General features: G+C 51.5%; 1 protein-coding gene across 1 annotated transcript in view; it reads right to left on the reverse strand.

Moving 5' to 3' along the window:
* Window positions 1–6,241: 6,241 nt before the first annotated feature.
* Window positions 6,242–14,340, reverse strand: part of DGAT2 (diacylglycerol O-acyltransferase 2) — an 83,378-nt gene continuing 75,279 nt past the window's right edge. The window contains exons 8-11 of the mRNA XM_045293088.1: window positions 14,247–14,331; window positions 12,672–12,846; window positions 10,166–10,368; window positions 6,242–7,079 (exon numbers count right to left, since the gene is read on the reverse strand). Coding sequence (XP_045149023.1) covers window positions 6,925–7,079; window positions 10,166–10,368; window positions 12,672–12,846; window positions 14,247–14,331 — 618 coding nt within the window. The 3' untranslated portion in view covers window positions 6,242–6,924. The remainder of the gene's footprint in view (window positions 7,080–10,165; window positions 10,369–12,671; window positions 12,847–14,246; window positions 14,332–14,340) is intronic.

Here is a 14,340-nt window from a genome sequence, read left to right on the forward strand (position 1 = left end):
CGAAGTGCGAAGTGGCAAGGGTTCACTGTATATATATATTTCATAGTGGATGTCAGAAGAGATGCTGAAACCTGCTCTTGAATGTAAAGTAGCTAAAGGAAATGGAAGAAATCATGACGGAAAATTCCTCCAGGTGGCATCAAGTTTATAACGAAGACAAAGGCTGCCCTTCCTCAGGGACAGTGGTGGTCAGTGTGCCGCTGACTGGATGTGAAGCTCTCGCTCCACACTGTAGTCCTGCGGTGGAGTTGGTTGTGACTCGTGAAGTTTTGTGTGTAACAAGGAAACCCTGCCAGCTCTGCAGTATCCCGGCTGTTGGTGTGTTTGACGCTATCGTTTCAGCTATCATATCAATCCCTCTCATTAAGGATTTCCCTCCCTCGGTTTCCACTGACCCCCAGCTGGACTTTAGTCCAGCATGATGTCCTTTTGTAGCCATTGGGCTCTCCTGCGGTCATGGCTAACGTAAGCAAGTCAAAGCCTCACCATCTTCGTTTCTAAAGAGCATTCTGGTTGTATTTCTTCCAACACTGATTTGTTCACTCTGGGCAGAACAGGGTATATTCATTCTTCTTTGCCAGCAGCACAATTTAAATACACCACTCATTCTCTGTCTGCCTTTTTCAGTTCCAACTTTTGCTTGCATATGAGGCCAAGGAAAAGCCTTTTATAAAGTTCAGGCTGCACTTGTCTGTTGATATAAAATTGTATAGCAAATATATTTGTATAGCACCCAGGGTACTGAAATCAAACAAAGTATAAGCATTGGGTGGGGTGGGGGGAATAATAATAAGCATTGGATAATAAATGGTTGAAGAACTATGCTAAGTTTATAATAATATAAACTTGCAGTCAGTTATCTTTTTAATCATCTTACTTTCGAAACAGGCTTTTCACTATTCATCCACAGGTTTCTAAATCTCAAAACAAATAATGAAAACAAAAAAATTTGGCCTGCAACCTCTCATGGGGACAGCACAGGACCGGGCAGCTTTGACATCTGATGTGCATGGTGGTGACATGAGTCAGGGGCCAGTTCTATGGCAGCTACCAAAAACAATTGTGATAAAAATGTTAGGAAAACAAAATGAAGTTATATGTTGTGGTAGTTACATAATCTGTTGTCGATTTGAGACGTATGAGTGAAGGGGTGGAGTTTACCTGTCAATCAGGTTGTAGCTTGAAGACCTCATTTGGAGGCGTTAAGGAGATAAATGCTCGCCAGAGGCAGGACACTCTCTTACTCCCTGTGAGATATTACTGACGACGACGATGAGCCTAATGGAGTTACACTGATGCAGCCAGAGTCCTGGGAGCTGGAGGAGCCACGTGGGGACCCCTGCCAGCGCTGAGATGCTCACAATGCCACTGGATCCACAAGACTTCCCACTCACTGGCCTATGATCTTCCTGCCTTCAGCATCATTGTATGCTTCATGAAGAGGGCTTTATAGATTGGTATCGGACATATGGGCTGATATCGGACTTACGGACTTGAGCTGGACTGGGCTGTTTTCTTAGTATTTAATTGTTCTTGTATATAAGGCTCTTTCTTATGCACACATGAGTGTCTCTCTGGATTTGTTTCTCTTGTCTACCCAGACTAACAGTGTTGGAAACTACAAAAGTGTTGGAAGAATCAAAGATGTAAGTATGTGAGAAACCCATCTATGCTTATGGATTAGAAGACAGTATATGAAGATGTCAGTAGTAGACGGAATCTTGGCCCTCAAAGACATCAAGTCCTAATCCTTGGAGTCTGTGAATGTTGCCTTACTTGAAAAATGGTCTTTGCAGGTATAATTAAGTTAAAGGTCCTGAAATGGGGAAATGATCCTGGATTATCGGGGTAGATCTTAAATGCCATTACAAGGGCCCTTATTGTGAGAGGCCAAAGTTTTGACTCCAGATGTAACAGAAGGTGATGTGAAGATGGAGGCAGAGATTGGCATCAATCTTGGTATCTCAAAAACCTCACTGCCGTTGAGTAGATTCTGATGCGTAGGACCTGCTCACACAGAGTCCACCTGCTCCCTCGGGCTTGTTTCCAACGCTGTAAATTTTTGCAAGCGCTAACATACAGGGCTTCTTGTAGGTACGCACACGTGTGTATAATGCTGTTAGGCTGCTTCATCACAAAGAGATTTGACCTTATTTGATCCTGGTTAGAGATTTCAGTAGTATCAACAGGCAGATGATGGTGATGGAGTGAGGAGGGAGCAGAGAGGGATCCACATGGATAGTTCTGTTCGGTTTCTGGAGTGATTTATACCTCGGTTCTTGCTTCACAGTGCTGAAAGAATTCACGCAGCTGAAGCACTTTTTTAAATCCAATTGACTCATGAGGAAAAGGGAAGTTCCCGGTATTCACAGGAAATCCCAGGGGCCAAGAGCAGGAAATCCCAGAGATGACTGAGAGGGAGCCTGGGTCCCAGGCCTGGGCAGTGGGTGTGTACCCCCACCGTCTGACCTACATGAGCACATCAGAACAAGAGAAGAGTCAAAGAGACTGGCAGCCTGCCCAGGCTGTTTTTATCTCCTCCGGTGGGGAAGGCATGGTTGAAGGTATTGGCTGATCTCATTGGCCGAGCTTAGGCCCATCTATGTGATGTCATGTGCCTAGGCCTTGTCTCTGCACCCAGGTGGACCTCCAACCTGGGCCCTGGGAGCTTGTGTGTGAACATGCTCAGTTTGGATCTCCATAGGTTTCTAGTGGGTGCCTGATCTCTCTGGAGCCCCTCTGCTGTGGCCCTATGCGGGCATTGGGAAGACAACCCCCCATAGTCCCTGTTCTGGCTACCTAACAGTTCTGCTGAGTGGGTAGGAAGATCCACCACCACCCACTGTCATCCGTGGATTCTGACTCCTAACAACCTCTACATAGGGCTTATGAAGCTGTGACTCTTCACAAGAGCAGATAGCCTCACCTTTCTCCTTCAGAGCAACTGGGGGGTTTAAACTGCTGACCTTACATTAGCGACAGCAAAGGGGTGTTTTTTTTTTTTCCTGCTCTTTGGTTTTATTTCTTCAATGTCCAACTTTCATGGGCACCTTGGGCATGGGAAAAGCCTTTAAGCCCAGCTCAAGCACCTTAGTGCTCAAAGCAACTTCTTTTTTAATTTTATTTTAATTTTTTAAATCATTTTATTAGGGGCTCATACAACTCATCACAATCCATACATACATCAATTGTGTAAAATGCATTTGTACATTCATTGCCCTCATCATTCGCAAAACATTTCCTCTCCACTTAAGCCCCTGGCATTAGGTACTCATTTTTCCCCTCCCTCCCCGCTCCCCTCTCCCTCATGAGCCCTTGATAATTTATAAATTGTTATTTTGTCTTATCTTGCCCTGTCCAACATCTCCCTTCACCCACTTTTCGGTTGTCTGTCCCCCAGGGAGGAGGTCACATATAGCTCCTTGTAGTCAGTTCCCTCTATCCTACCCACTCTCCCTCCACCAGTATCGCCACTCACACCACTCACACCACTGGTCCTGAAGGGATCATCCGCCCCGGATTCCCTGTATTTCCAGTTCCTATCTGTACCAGTGTACATCCTCTGGTCTAGCCAGACTTGCAAGGTAGAATTCATGTCATGATAGTGGGAGCAAGGAGGAAACATTTAGGAACTAAAGGAAAGTTGTATTTTTCATTGTTGCTGCATCACCGCAGCCTGACTGGCTCGTCTCCTCCCTGAGACCCCTCTGCATCCAGTGGAAAAGGGTGTTTTAAAGATAAGTGCTTTACAACACGATCAGTGTAATTGGTATCACTAAATTGTATACTCCAAAATCCCTAGGTTGGCAAATGTTGATAAATATAGATACATATATAACAATATGAATTTTTTAAAGATGTAAGTGACTTCCACTCCTGCCTCCCTTACTGCTGGGCTGCAGTCTCCTACCTACCTTTCGCACCCTCTTGTGGTCATATCTGGGAACCACAAGATCATATGTGCCATTCAACAGAATGACTCACTCACTGCCTAATGCTGCCCCACCACCCACAAGCAAGATCATGAAATTAAGAATCTTCACACTAAGCCTGCAGTCTCACCCCCACCGCCCAAAGGCAGTGAGCCTTTGGGAAAAGTAAGTTCCAGTGCCCTTTCTAAGGTAACTGCTAACTCAAGGCAATGCCCTTAGCATATACCTGGAACCCCACCCCCAGTTTAGGAATGCGACTGGCCCGTTCTGGAATGTCCACTGCCGGATATACATTGTCCTTGGCAAGAAGGCCCCTCTGGGATTTGGGACCTGTGTATGGCCACTGTTGTTAGGGAGAGAGGGCAGATATCCTTGAGGTTACTGAAGAGGTTTAATACAGTCGTCACACAGTGAATTGCTTGAGAATTATGTCCTGCGTTTCTGGACATATAGGTTAGGGCCTGAAGTCAGAGGCTGAGATTACAAGCAGTGGGGGCTAGGGCTCTGCTTGGGCTGGAGCTGGTGTGGCTTTCTTTCATCAGGAGAGGTCTTTCCATTCTAGAAGGCCTGCCTGCCTGCCTCTGCCCTGAGCCTCTACCCAAAGGACAACTGGCTGGGGCTGCAGAAGTCAGCCTTCTTAGCTTTTCTAATCCCACCCCAAAGCACTTCCCTTACAGAACTGACCTAAAAACTCAACTCTGCAAATACTGTTCTCAAAAGCCAGCAGGGAAGATTGCTAGGCTGCCCTTCCCTCATGCCTTCCCTTCCTGGCAAACTTGCAGCCACCCTCCAAGGCCTCCCCTAGAGGCACCCAGTCCCAGCTCTGACCGCCCCATTTCCAACATTTGTCTGCTGATACCAGAGATCCAACCCAAGCCGCCTACTCAGCTTCTGGCACAGGGGAGGCGCCCCTAGTCTCTGGGGTGGATGAAAAGCAGTAGTAGACATTTAGGCCCTGAGGAAATGGGAAGGGGTCCTTTGATCTGTATTAGAGTTTATGTAAATTCTGAGCACAAGGTTCTTAGAAAGCTACTGGTAATCCTTAGAGATCAAAATCCGTTTAAGTCCCAGTAGATTAAGCCTCCAGTGTTTTTGTCTGTTAACCAGCAATGTGAACAGTCTTGCCCTCAGGCAGAGTACATTAGAAAGTGAATTGCCACCACTCCCTAGCCAGCCCAGGCTGTGGCAGCTTCCTGCCGGAAGGGCTTGCCCGGGTGCACCCTTGATGGGAAATGTGGTATTGGAGTTCTATAAACCCATCTTTTAATAGTCTTCTCTCTGGCTATGGTTGTCCCACCCCGATCATGGGCCCATTGCTATTTCTGTAGCGCCACCCCCCAACTGTGCTGTACTGATCTGTCACCAATCATACTTTTGTCCTACCCCCCAACCCCCTCCTATTTGAGCAGTTTAGGCTCTGTGACCTCCTGAATGGTCTCATCCGGATGGTTTATCTTTGTCCTGTTTAAGACTATAGATGCTCTCCTTAAATTATATTTGTGTTTGGGAGTCTTTTGGTCTCAAGAACAGACCTTGGGTGGGAAGTGTCCCAAGTATTAACTGGATGTCACATGAGATCACTCGGGTGGGAGTGGGCCAGGCCTCCTTCCTGGTGTCACTGGGGCCAGGCACAGTGGACACTCAACAAGCCACTAGGGCCCTTCCAGGACCTGCAGTTGGTCAGCTGGCCCTGGAACACAAGTTGTAAGCAGCTTCAGCTTCTGAAGTGACTTCCAATGACGTGGGTTTGGGGACCTCCAGCCCTGGAACCAGGCTGCTTCTCAGAGGGGCAGGCCCCGCTGTGAAAAGAGAGGAGGAAGTTCCTCACACCAAAACAAAAGGCTAGCACCTCCACGGTTGAGTTACTGAAGACTAGGGCTTCCATTGCTTGGATAGGCCCCTGTGGCAAAAAACTGAGTGTTGCCTTTGGGGAATACCACTGAGCAACTGAGTCACTCCAGCCCCCCCCCCCCAATTTGAAGGAGCTTGGAAGTGGATCAGCCCCCCACCCTGTCAACCTTTGAGAAGACTGCAGAACTGGCCAACATCTTGACGGGAAGCTTGTGAGCACCCCAACAGCAGAGGACACAGCCATACCCTACTTGGACCCCACATTTTGAGACCCTGCAACAAACACATGCTCTTTGAAGCCGCAGGGTTGGGGGATGATTTGTTACACAGCAGCAGATAGCTCCTGCATCACAAGGCCATGGGCTGGGGCAAGCAGCTCAGCAGGCAGGCCAGCTGGGGCCAAGGACTCCTCAGCTCAGTGGTAGGATGGAGGTGCAGTCCCAGTAATAACTCAGAGAGACTCTCTTGTTCATTTATTTGGATAGGGATATCCACAGGTCACCCATGGCACAAGGAGCTCATCAAGAGAAGACAACACAGAGGGGGGCAGCTGACCTTCTTCCTCAGAAAGGCACAAAGGTGGGGGTCGGCTTTGAGGGCTTCCTGCCCTGGCACCAGGCTGCGTCTCAGGACTTCTAAGGAAAACCTGGTCATTCCAAAAGATGGTGCTTTGGCCAATGTGGTGCCCCTGCCACCACCATGCCCGGCCAGGCTTAGTTCTGAGAGCCGAGCCTGGACTGCGGGAGGGCTGGAGCAGTCCATGGACACAGGAGGTGAGAAGAGAACCAAGCTTGAGGCACACCGCTGAGGGGAGGAGCTGTTGCTGGAAGCGGTTCTGCCCACCTCCAAGGGCCAAGAGCGACCACCTCCCTGGCCGGAGGGGTCAGCTGCCCTCCCACCCCCAACCTAGCCAGAAAGGCCCGGTCGTGTCATGGCCACCACCTAGAACGGGAACTTGAAAGTCACTTTTCCTCCTTAAAAAAGACCTAACATTGTAATGGTTTAAACAAAATTAGTATAATTTCTTTTAAATAACCCACAGACACCCATGATGCTTCCAAATTTACAGAACAAAAAGTGCTCGAGAACTTGGCAGAGAAACAGTTGGCAGCTGGTTCCTTCCAGGTGCCCGGGGGCAGGGTCAGTTCACCTCCAGGACCTCCGTCTCTGGGAGGCCGAAGCTGGTCTTGTGGTTGTCGAAGAGCTTCACCAGGGCCTCCACGTACATGGCGTGGTACAGGTCGATGTCCTTCTGGGCGGGCTGCGCCAGCTTGGGGATGGTGATGGGCTCACCCACTGTGGGGACCGAGCAGAGGTTAGTCAATGCCACTCGCTGCCACCAGGCTACCGAGTCGGGAACTGTGCTGAACCACAGGCTGTCCCTTTGGACAGATGAGAAGACAGGCCCAGGGGGCCTATGAAAGGACCTGCCCACTGTTACACAGCAGCAGGAAGGGACCCAGACAGCTGACCTCACACTTTCATCTATGACACCCTACTGATTTATGGCATCAAGAACATGGTTTGCTCTTGCCCTACCCAGGGCAAGTCACGTCAGCTCTCTGGGTCTCAGTTTCCTCATCTGTCACAGGGGGATCCTTCCTCAGAGGGCTCTCCTGAGAATTCTGGGAGACAGATAACTGGGTGTGGTATGGGGGAGAGGTAATTGGGGTCAGCGTTCCTGTATCTGAGCAATGTTGTCTTTTCTTATTATCTGTGTCACCTTTACCTCTCATCGGTCCCCAAGACCTGTCAGGGCCAGTTCCCTCAGACCCACCCGCTTCTCTCCTGTCTCCACTGCCAGTCCCTCAGTCCACAACCCTGTCTACCTCGGAACCCTCCTCACTGACTTCCCGGCTTCTATCCTTGGCCCCTCTTTCTCAGCAGCAGCTCCTTCCTACTGCTACCACTAACTGTCGGGCAAATCAGAACCCTCCCAGCAGGCCACCCCCAGTGGCTTTAAGTTCCTTAAGGTGAACTGCTCACAGGGTGGGCCCTGTCCTCTCAGCAGCCACACCTGTGGCACCTTCCTGGCTGCCTTGTGGAGAGGAGTCCTGGCGTGGGCTGTGTGCACAGGCAGGATCAAGTGTGAGTCTTGGATCCTGTGTCCCAAAATGTTGGTACTTTCTCTATCCCAGAGTACAGAGCAGGTCACCTGGTACTGATAAGGATAGTACTCATGTGAGTTTTGGGCCCTAGGAGTCCACTGCTTGTGGCCCACACCTTCCTGATGTAACTCTAGCTTGTGAACTGTACGTGTGTGTGTGTATAAACACACACACACACACACAAAAAAACTTGGAATCCTCTGCAGGGGCTTTCTTAACGGTCCCGAGTAAACCAAACCAGCACAGCTGAGTCAGCTCGCCAGCCTTTGGCTACAGCTCCTCATAAGCCCAGGCTCCTCCAATCATGCTCATTTATTTGTTTTCCTGTTCTTGAAAATCGACCCAGTCTTGCTGCTGGACCTACATTTGTTGCAGGCAAATGCCCAGCTTCCCCTCCTCGGCCAGGCCAGTCCTCCTCAGCGAGTGGGGCCATGCTGACAGCTGCCCCACCAGGCTTTGCTGTGATGCTATCTTCTCCAGTAGACCCTGGGTTCTTCAGCCCCAGGGGCTGCTAGGGCCCCTTTCCCACCAGTCAGAGGGCATGGCTCACAGTAATGAAGGGCTAGCCCCCACCCTGCCTCTGCCCATCAATCCTACTGGCACCTACCTGTGCCTGCACCCTCATGGTTAAGAGCCTGGACATCAGAGCACAAGGTGGCCTGGACTTGGATGCTAACTCTGTCATGAACTAGCTGTGTGGTACTGGGCAAATTAATTTCTCAACTAAGTAAACAGCGAGTGAGCGAGCTTGGAGGAGTGCCCAGCACATATTAAACATAGGTGAGCTCTGATCAGACTAAAAACAAAGGAACACCTCTTGGCCTCATCATCCCTTCCAACTACTGGCTCCACTTCTTCCCATCAGCTCCGCCTCTCCCCTCCGTGCTCTCAGCTCCCTCACAGCGCCCTTCTCTCCTAGCTCACCTGGCTCCCACCAGTCAGGGCACCATGGACTCTGGGTGGCCAACTGCAGTGATGAGGATTCAGTGCTCCTCATCCTCCCCTCTGGTGGCACTGCGGATCACCACCACCTTCTTGGAAACCTTTCTCCTCCTGGCTCAGGGGTGCACCCCCTCCTCCCTCAGGCTGTGCCTTCTTTAGGCTCCACCCCAATTCCCGAAACCTTTGGTGCCATCATGCCCCAGGCTTAGCCTCAGCCCTCCTTTCAGCCCAACCTCTCCCCATCTTGACATGGACACTCACAGGTACCTCAAGCCCCAGCCCTTGAAAAAAAAAAACCTCGATTCTCCCACCCAAAACCTCCACCCCACATTGCCCAGCTCATTGAATAACACCATTCTCCTGCCTTGTACAGCCCCGAACCTGGCGTCATCCCGACTCCCAGCTCTCTGATACCCAGTGGGAAGTTCATCAGCAAGACCTGCCAAGCCTGCCTTCCGTTTGTATCCTGACTCTAACCATCCCACACCCACCACCTGTCACCACCCTCCTCTGCACTCCCATCCTCGGTCGAGACCACTGTCTTCTCACGCCTATACTGCTATGCCATTCCCTAGCTCAGACCCTCCAGAGACATCTCACCACACACACAATCCAATCCCAACTCCATCACCATCTTCCCTATACCTCTCCCCCCAGCACTTCCTTCTCTTCTGCCCTTGACTCTTGTTCCCTGGGTATGCTAAGCCCATCCCTGCCCTGCTGTTCATGCCATGCCGCCTATCCCCCATGGCTGGGTCCCTCCCTGAAGCACGGCCCTCTCACAGGCATTATCCTTCCAACACTCCTTCACATCACACTCCATCGTTGCGGGAGTGGCACCAGTAGCCGTGCTGGCAGCAGACAACTCGGTGGCCCTCGAGGACAGAGTAGAACTGCTCCATACAGTTTCTGAGGCTGTAAAACAGTCCGACTGCCACATCTTTCTCCCTCGCAGCTGTGACACTCTAGTTAGCAGCCAAACACCTAAACTCCTGTGCCATCAGGGCTCCTAAGGCAATTGATAAATTAGGTGAACTCTAACCCACTGCCACTGAGTCAATTTTGATGCAGTGACCCTAGATAGGGTTTCCAAGGCTTTATATCTGTATGGGAGCAGAAAGCCTCATCTTTCTCCTGTGGAGCAGCTGGTTGGGTTTGAACCACCAACCTTGGGGTTAGCAGTCCAACCACCAGGTCTCCTTATACTACTCTCTACTCTGGGCCAATTATTTTGCTGGCCCCACTGTGGGTGACCTGCCTTTTCAATAGGTCTTCCACAGGACAGCCAACACAGTCTCCCTAAGGGAGGCCTGCAGGGAGCTAGGGACTCACCGACAGTGGTGATGGGCTTAGAGTAGGGCACCAGCCCCCAGGTGTTGGAGGAGAAGAAGCCTCGGCCGTGGAAGATGCAGGGGGCAAAGCCGATGTACTTCTGGAACTTCTGCTGGACCCAGAGGCCCCACGAGCCCTCCTCAAAGATCACTTGCTTGTACACTTCGTTCTCACCAAAGGAGTAGGTGGGAACCAGGTCAGCTCTGGAAAAGCAATGGTAGGGCCAGTCACATCCTAACCACCAACTGGCTCCAGATCCAGATTCCATGACCCTGACCTCAGGGCATACCACAGTCACCTGGAGGGAGCACACTCACTCACATAACCCCTCAGCCAGATGTGGCCAGGCCTCTGTGCCTGCTGGAGACTGGGCATCATGGCAGTGCTATGGGGTCAAGGCTGTGTATGTGTGTGTATGTGTGTGTGTGTGTGTGTGTGTGGTCAAGGGTGTGTGTGTGCACTCCGCTGCCTGTTCCCCTCACCCTCCAGGGTCTGCTTCCAGGAAATCCTCCCTTTCCCCCAACCCCATAGCCTCCTCAGGTCCACCCCAGTCAATCATTTGCCTGGCAGAGTCGGGGGCTCATATGACTGTACCCCAGGGTCTGGTACAGGAGGGGACCCTAGGGGCATAGATTGTCATTGAAGGAGGGGGCACTGGAGAGCAGAGATTCTCACTCAAGGAGGGGCACTTGGGGTGGAGCTTTGCACTGAAGGTGGAGCGTCTCCCTAAAGGAGGGGACACTTTGGGGCAGAGCTCACCACTGAAGGAAGGACACTGGGGGATGAGGATCTCCCTGCAGCCTGAACTCCTCCCTGAGGAGACACCAATGGCATGCTGCAAGCTGGCCAGGGCTGCTGTTGGGTGACCTGCAGGCTCTGGCTCTGGCTGTGCTTCAGCTGGAGCCCCTCACCCCAATCCCAGGACCGGCCCTGCTCCTGCTTCATCTGGAGCTGAGACACGGGAGCCTGAGTGTGGCCTTGGAACCCAAGAGCTGAGCTCCCTGACTGTGGGGTTAAAGGGAAGAGGGAACCCCACAAAACACCACAGGTTCAGTAGGCGCAATTGTACAGCGATAATAAGTAGAGATTATAGTAAAGTCATAGAGAGCATGAGAGTTAAAGGATGGAGTCAAGTAATGGAGTCAGACGCAATTCATGGTAGCATAGCTCACCTCAGCTCCGCTTGATGGTCCTCGTGGAGGGGGCTTAACCGTCAGAGAAGAAGCCGCTGCTTCATCCTCCTTAGCCACCTTCTCCAGCCACCCTCGGCCAGCCACCCCCCGCCAGCCACAGAAAGGGGCAGTACAATTCATCCTTGAACAGGTTTGATCGTCTCATATGATAAAGCAGGCAATTACTATCCTGGGAGGCATGCAAGCCCCCTGATAGCAGATAACAACCTACGTCATAGAGAGGGGTTGTAGCCTAGGCAATACAAGCAATAGGAGGGGGATGACTTAGGGGTGAACGTGCAATAGTAAGAGGAGGGAATAGGGGGGCATGTGTGGCAAGATAGCAGCCTAAGCTTAGTCATCTTAGAGTGGTCCTGGGCTTGCCTATGGACACTGCTTCAAGAGAACAATAACAGAAAGGAACGGGCCCTATTTGGGGTGAGTCAGACTACAGTCTGGCCGCTCTAGATGACTGATGTTAAGGAGAATAATCTCTGACCTATTTTTGCTGCCTAATGAACAGTCATTCTCAAGCTAAGTCTGGCATATATTTTGGGGAGACAACTTAAGGGAAATCCTTCTGTTCTTCACACCTGACCAGGTCACCTGCCTTCCTGAGCTTTCTTAAGTGAGGCACGGGTGTCATCACCTGCAGGAGATGGCAGAAGCAAACATGCTGCTCAATGACCAGTGACAAACGCATCTCTGTTCTTCTAGACCAGTTTCTCAGCCTTCCTGATGCCGCGACCCTTTCATACAGTTCCTCATATTGGGGCGACCCCCCAACCATAACATTATTTTCGTTGCTACTTTATAACTGTCATTTTGCTGCTGTTATGAATCGGGTGACCCCTATGAAAGGGTCACTCGATCCCCAAAGGGGTCACGACCCAAAGGTTGAGAACCACTGTTGTGGACAGTCACAACACACCAGGGTGCCCTGCACCTATCAGTTTTCCTCAGGGCCACATCCTCCAAGAAGCCTGCCCAGATGGTTTCAGCCATCCTCCTGCCTAAGCTTGTGCCCTCCTTGCAGTGCCGTCCTTTGACCACAGGTCGCAGTCCTTCCACAGTCTGTTCTGGGGCTCACCCACATAAACTTGGCTCCTTAGTTGACCTTGAAGGACCCAGGAGGCACAGGCTATCTCCACCTGTCCCAGACAACAATGGGCCAACTTGGTCTGAACCTCTCAGTCTGGGCTCTAGCCTGCTCTCCCCAAGAGAGCATTCTGAGAAAGAGAGAGAGAGAGAGAGTAGAGCAGCACTGTGTGTGTGTGTGTGTGTGTGTGTGTGTGTGTGTGTGTGTGTGTGTGTGTGTGTAGAGCAGCACTTACCCATGGCGCAGGGCCAGCTTCACGAAGCCTTTGCGGTTGCGCAGGGTGACAGCATTCTTGCCAGGCCGGGAACTCAGAGATTCCGCAGCACCTCCAACGACAATGATGATGGCATTGCCACTCCCGTTCTTGGAAAGCAGGTAGTCTATGGTGTCCCGGTTGACAGGGCAGATGCCTGTGGGGGTCACATAGTCAGGGCTGCACGCTGGTGCATCTACACACACACACACACACACACACACTCTCGGAATCAAGCAGAAACAGGAAGCACCCTCAGATCTAACCCCACTGTTGTGAAGCTATACAGTTCTAGGTAAGCTACACAGCTTTCTAAGCTTCCCCTTACTGATGTTAAATGAGGACACTGTACAAAGATGATTTGGGGGATTCATTCATTTAGCAAACCTTCCTGGAGTTTCTCACTCTGTCGGGCTGGGGCCTGGTACCAGGGACCAGATGAATCAGACTGGTGGGGGTGATGGGCAGGTGGCCAATGCCAGTGTCTTGGGCACCAACTGAGTCGTGCAGAGGCACCCACAGCCTAGGGGTTTCAGGCCCCAGAGGTCTCAGAGAGAGGCACTCTGCTCCTCTCATTCCCTCCTCTCCAGCGGGATCCTGAGATGGAAGGCCAACAGCCCTGCTTGCTTTCTCCCCCTCCCCTTTCCTGCCACCAATACCCTCCTCTGCTCCTTCTCTCTCACCCAAGGGCCTGCCCTGCCTCCAGAGGAAGGATCACAAGCCACGCTCCAGGCATCTCAGGCAACCCCTGCCTCTAGGTGCCAAGGTGGGTCAGTGGGTGGCAACCCTGGGGGCTATGGGGGTGGGGTGCCAGGGACCAAGTCGGGTTAGAAGTTGCGTGGAGGAGGAAGGACTGAGCAAAAAGACTTGAAAAAGAGAGGTATCATTCTCGACTCAGCGGGACCCCAAAGGCCAAACATTTTCACAGGTGAAAAAATGACTCAGAGATGCTAAGTAAGTTGCCCAAAGTCACACCACTAGGAAACAGTGAAACAGTACACCCAAGGCTGGCCCCTCTGTGTCTGAAGCTTCTTAACACACAGGCGGAGGCCAGGAGGCCGGCCCAGTGTAGAGATAGGAACAAAGCTAGGCTGAGGCCCATAGCCAGGAGGGCCAATGGAGACGGCAGAGGCAGAAGCCACCAGTCTTAACACCAGCTTCATCCTCTCTGCCAAGACTCTTGGCTTCAGGCTGAATTACTGCTCTCTAATTTCTCGGTGAGAAATGAGTTCTACTCCACCAGACCCCTGGCTGGTGTCCCTCACCTGAGACAGCATCCCAGTACTTGTCACCAGAGGATGAGACCCCTTCATTCTGCCCTTTCACTTACCAAAAGCTCAGCCTCTAAGACTCAAGGCTAAAATAACCAACTACTTGAAAAGCCCCCACCCAAGCCAGAATGGGTCCTCCTGGGGCCTTGGCACAAGCCCACCCCTGTGTGAACTGCTCTCCAGCCCCGTCTGGATTCACCTGGGTCCCAGCACTGGACAGCCCTAGGAATGTGGGCTCCTGGGCTCAGGCCGTGCCAGCATCTAGGCAGGAAAGGTAGAGCCTCACCTCCTGACATCAGGTACTCCCTCAGCAAAGGCATCCGGAAGTTGCCAGCCAGCGTGGCCAGGTAGGGCCGTATGCCAGGGAACTTCTTGCTCAC

Source organism: Echinops telfairi, unplaced genomic scaffold (assembly GCF_000313985.2).
Source record: "Echinops telfairi isolate 266 unplaced genomic scaffold, ASM31398v2 ScPeMD7_1713;HRSCAF=2227, whole genome shotgun sequence".
NCBI lineage: Eukaryota > Metazoa > Chordata > Mammalia > Afrosoricida > Tenrecidae > Echinops > Echinops telfairi.